The 4,122-nt window shown below is 42.0% G+C and overlaps 1 protein-coding gene across 1 annotated transcript; it reads right to left on the bottom strand.

The window, feature by feature from the left end:
* Nucleotides 1–2,031: 2,031 nt before the first annotated feature.
* On the bottom strand, nt 2,032–3,508 carry LOC107224441 (pupal cuticle protein C1B). The gene is made up of 2 exons (XM_015664494.2): nt 3,352–3,508; nt 2,032–2,880 (listed from the first exon to the last, which is right to left on the bottom strand). Exons 1-2 carry the CDS (start codon nt 3,361–3,363, stop codon nt 2,194–2,196), a joined length of 699 nt encoding a protein of 232 aa, XP_015519980.2. The 5' UTR covers nt 3,364–3,508; the 3' UTR covers nt 2,032–2,193.
* Between the last annotated feature and the right edge of the window lie 614 nt (nt 3,509–4,122).

Here is a 4,122-nt window from a genome sequence, read left to right as displayed (position 1 = left end):
GTAATACTAGGTATGATGATGTATGATGTATGATGTATGATGTATGATGTACGATGTATGATGTATGATGTATGATGATATGATATGATGTATAATGATTCTAGTGTTCACATTTCATACAAGAAATACACACCTTATCTGTCCTGCCGATTCCAGACTCAAGCGGCCAGGCCCTTCGATGGTCAGCCGTTGACTGAAGATATATCCTTTACTTAACGGGTCAGCCGATAACGCTGCCGTTCTGCGACAGTTGGATGATGAAAAATTTTGCTCGTATCTTTCAAATGTGTGTTAAAATACACTCGAAGTGTTAAGAAGCTTCGTTCTTTCTCTTCCTATCACCTTTTCAGGTCTTTAAATCACTACGCAGCGTTAAATACTATCTCATATACGAAGCATCCATTTCATCTCGTTCAAAATTAGCGCATCCGTGATGTATTACAGTTACTCTGAATTTTTTTCCATCCGAATACTTTTCGAAAAACAATTTTGCTTCTCTACCCAACGTAGATACTTCACTCTCGACTAGCTAGAACAGCGTTTTGGTTATATGCCTACGAAAATTCAAGATCGAGAGAGCAAATGAAAAGTTGTTGAAATAATTAGGAATACTAATGTTATGGAATACATCGAGCGCGCGTCGAATAGAATCCCATTTCGAAGTGAATAATTCTTCTCTTTTCATATAATAGCTAATCTAGTAATATAGGTAAATAGGATGGTTGGAGGTGTTCGGAAATGGTAGGACATTTCAAAAGTTAAGGCTGACACCCACTGCACCGCGGCGGACCGCGGCGGACCGCGGCGGACCGCGGCGCAGTTACCGTGAGATGCGCCCACTATAGTCGCGTGACCACCCGCCGATACTGTTTCTACGAAATAGAGATATTTATCAATTATCTGATGACCACGATTTGTCTCAGTCGTCATGGGCACACAATAAATAATCATGCATATTTGCCACTACTTTTTGATTACTCATTATGGATAGCTCGGATGAAGAAGTGTTTAACACGAAAAAAAATTACTAACAATTGTCCATCATAAATTCGATAAAAAGGAAAAAAGGATTAAAAATCAACCGACAATGCTCATCTTTCGCCAGAATTTTTGTTTCTACCTAAACTATTTCGGGTGTGGCTCGTTGGAAAATCGTAAATTTTTTTATTTTGAAACACCCTATTATACATATAATATATGTATAGTAAAAATGAAATAAATTTTAGCTCAAAATATACTCTCTCATTTCTTATGCATAAAAATTAATACGCAAAATAAAAAACAGTCTTCATGAAATCAGCATCATACCCGAACAATGAGAAAAAAATAAATTTTTTACATAAAATAATCCGTTGATCATAACTTGTTGTTCTAAAACTCACATTTACTTAAATTTCTTTAAAAATGAAGTAATTACTTGCGTAACATTTATTTAATATCCGTAGGATTTATTTAAGATGTAAAAATGAATACATTTATTTTTCGCAAGAATAGCGGAGAGAATGAAAAGAATCCTTGTAAACCATAACCATTTACATCAAAGTAACGCAGGTTTCCCTATTTTTATACTTGGGATGAATTTCGGCATCGGTCGGGTGTTCACACTAGACGACGGCGATGCGCGGCGATGCGCGGCGCACCGCCGAAATATTCCCAACCTGGAACTCGCGAAAAATTGCCGCGGTCCGCCGCGGTCCGCCGCCGTCTAGTGTGCACACCTATATGGATAACTGTATGAGCGAAAATTTCGCCGCCGTCCGCCGCCGTCCGCCGCGGTCTAGTCGGCGTCAGCCTTTAGTTGCACATTCGTCACGTGAGGTCCATATGTGATAGTTACAAATTTACCATTCGCGGTAAGAGCTCCTTAAGATCATTCCAAGGTATTCAGTAATAATCTCATGGCCCATATGGCATAACGGCATAAACGACACATACTGTTGTATCCTAGAGTATCCCGGTTGGTAGAATGAATTGTAGGAAAGATAAAAAGACTAAGGTTACAGCATGAGAATAGAAGTTAACGAGCGTCAATTACTGGGCTTCAGAGTTTATTATCAACTTCTTACTGCTAGTCTACAAAATGAGTACAAAACCTAATATATAATATGTTTCTACGCACAGCTGGGATCCATCGAGAATTCAGCTCGACGTAATCAGTCATCGCTTGTTCTATATCTGCTTTTACGTATACTTTTACCAGGCGTAGTTGACGTGATCGTTGGCGTTGCTGTAGCTCAAATGAGCGACTGCATTCGCCGGAGAATAAGCCACCCCAACTTGATGCCCGGCTACCTGGCCCCCATGGGCATAGTGAGCAGGGGCAGCATGGGCATAGTGAGCTGGGGCAGCATGGGCATAATGAGCTGGAGCAGCATGGGCATAGTGAGCAGGTTCAGCGTGGGCATAATGAGCTGGTTCAGCGTGAGCGTACACGGATTGAGCAACGGGGGTAGGTTGAGCATAGTGGATGGCTGGTGCTGGGACATGGTATGCCGCCTTGGCAATGACTGGACCAGGTGCCGAGGTGTAAACGGGACTGTTGTGAGCAGCTGGTGCATGAGCGTAGTGCTCAACTACTGGAGCTGGAGAATAGTGCTGGACCGCTGGAGCGGAATAATGCTGGATGGCTGGGCCGGAAGAATAATGGTGAACACTCGGTGCTGCGGACGCATAGTGGCCAAAGTGCGCTGGGCTGGCATAGACGGCTGGGTTAGACACGCGGATGTCGCTCTTGCTGGAGCTGGAGTACGGAGTCTCGATGGACTTGGACTGCGTGGAGATCTGGGCAAGATTTCCGTGGCTTCGGTACGTGTTGTCGGATGTGGATGTTATAGCCAGTCCAGCATTCACGGCTGCGATGCACGCGGCAAAGAAGAAGTACTACGGCGGGAAAATCACAAGTAGTCAGAAGTCAGCCGGTATCGACGTACGCAGGATGAAAGCGGTAGGCGTATTCACAACGAGTGCAAAGAAATATAGGTATGAGTGAAATCAGTCAGAGTTTTGCAAAGTCATCGCGAAAATATAACGAATCGTCACTCCCGATACATGTGCGAAATCCATTTTTAAATTATTCAGTCCACTTACGCTGCATTTTAAAATCGAAGCATATTCGTAAAAATGTCGAAGGTAGCAAAGAAATTGCACAAATTTTTTTTTGTGTAAAAAATCTAAAGTAAAACGCAAAAGCAGGTTTAGAGAATGAGAGTTTTACGAGGAATGTTCATGGTGTCCTCGTAACAATGGTTATGCGTTCTGAAGAATCAAAAGACTAGATAAGAACGGATGACAAATTCTCACTGTAAAGCCGTTTTCCCGGATAAATGGATTATGTATGATCTTTTTCTTTACCTTTAGTGCCATTGCTGAACGATGGAAGGTAACACTATACACGGAGCGAAGGTAGATATAGAAGAGAAAGAATTAGAGTAGATAGATCAACTGGTGGCTGGTTCCATTGAGTGTGCTTTTATATCCGGCCAAGCTTTCTTCTCTTCCCTCTCCCGCGCCCTCGTCCTATCTTCCTTCGAGTTCCCCTCTTTTTCTTACATGTAGCAGCACGACGGCAAATATCAAAACAAGGTCTGGACCGTATAAATTGGCCAATATATCGTGCCTGTATGCGTAAGTGAGATTGAAAACAAAATGAATGATAACTTTCTAAATTCTAATTACTGTCAACGCGTAATTATAATGTGAGCTATTTTATCGTTGCCGGCACAAGAAGTTCGCAATTCGAGTAACGAAATTGCTTCAATCATAAATGTAATCGGCATCATTAATATCTCTGCGCTAATTGTACAGACCGTTCGGAAATCTGCTGCGATCAGCCTGCTACATATCTTTGGATGCAAAGAATATATAAGATAGGCACGTACATACACGTCGTAACATTGTTATATCATGGTAATACAGAGATTGTACACGTTGTCGTGCGAGTTGCAAAGCGTTGTTGAGACAATGACGAGGGAAGTTAATTAATTTGTTAATCGTCACTTTCATCGAACAATCTATCACACGTGGGCTAACCAAGCCTTAGCACAGAACCCTGCGGCGAGGCAGATGATAAGAAAGTGTTGTTTTCAACTTTTTACCCCAGTATTACATCTCAAATGCGTGTAT

Source organism: Neodiprion lecontei, chromosome 4 (genome assembly GCF_021901455.1).
Source record: "Neodiprion lecontei isolate iyNeoLeco1 chromosome 4, iyNeoLeco1.1, whole genome shotgun sequence".
Classification (NCBI taxonomy): domain Eukaryota; kingdom Metazoa; phylum Arthropoda; class Insecta; order Hymenoptera; family Diprionidae; genus Neodiprion; species Neodiprion lecontei.
Note: the sequence above shows the minus strand (reverse complement) of the source record. Positions and strands in the feature narration are given on the sequence as shown.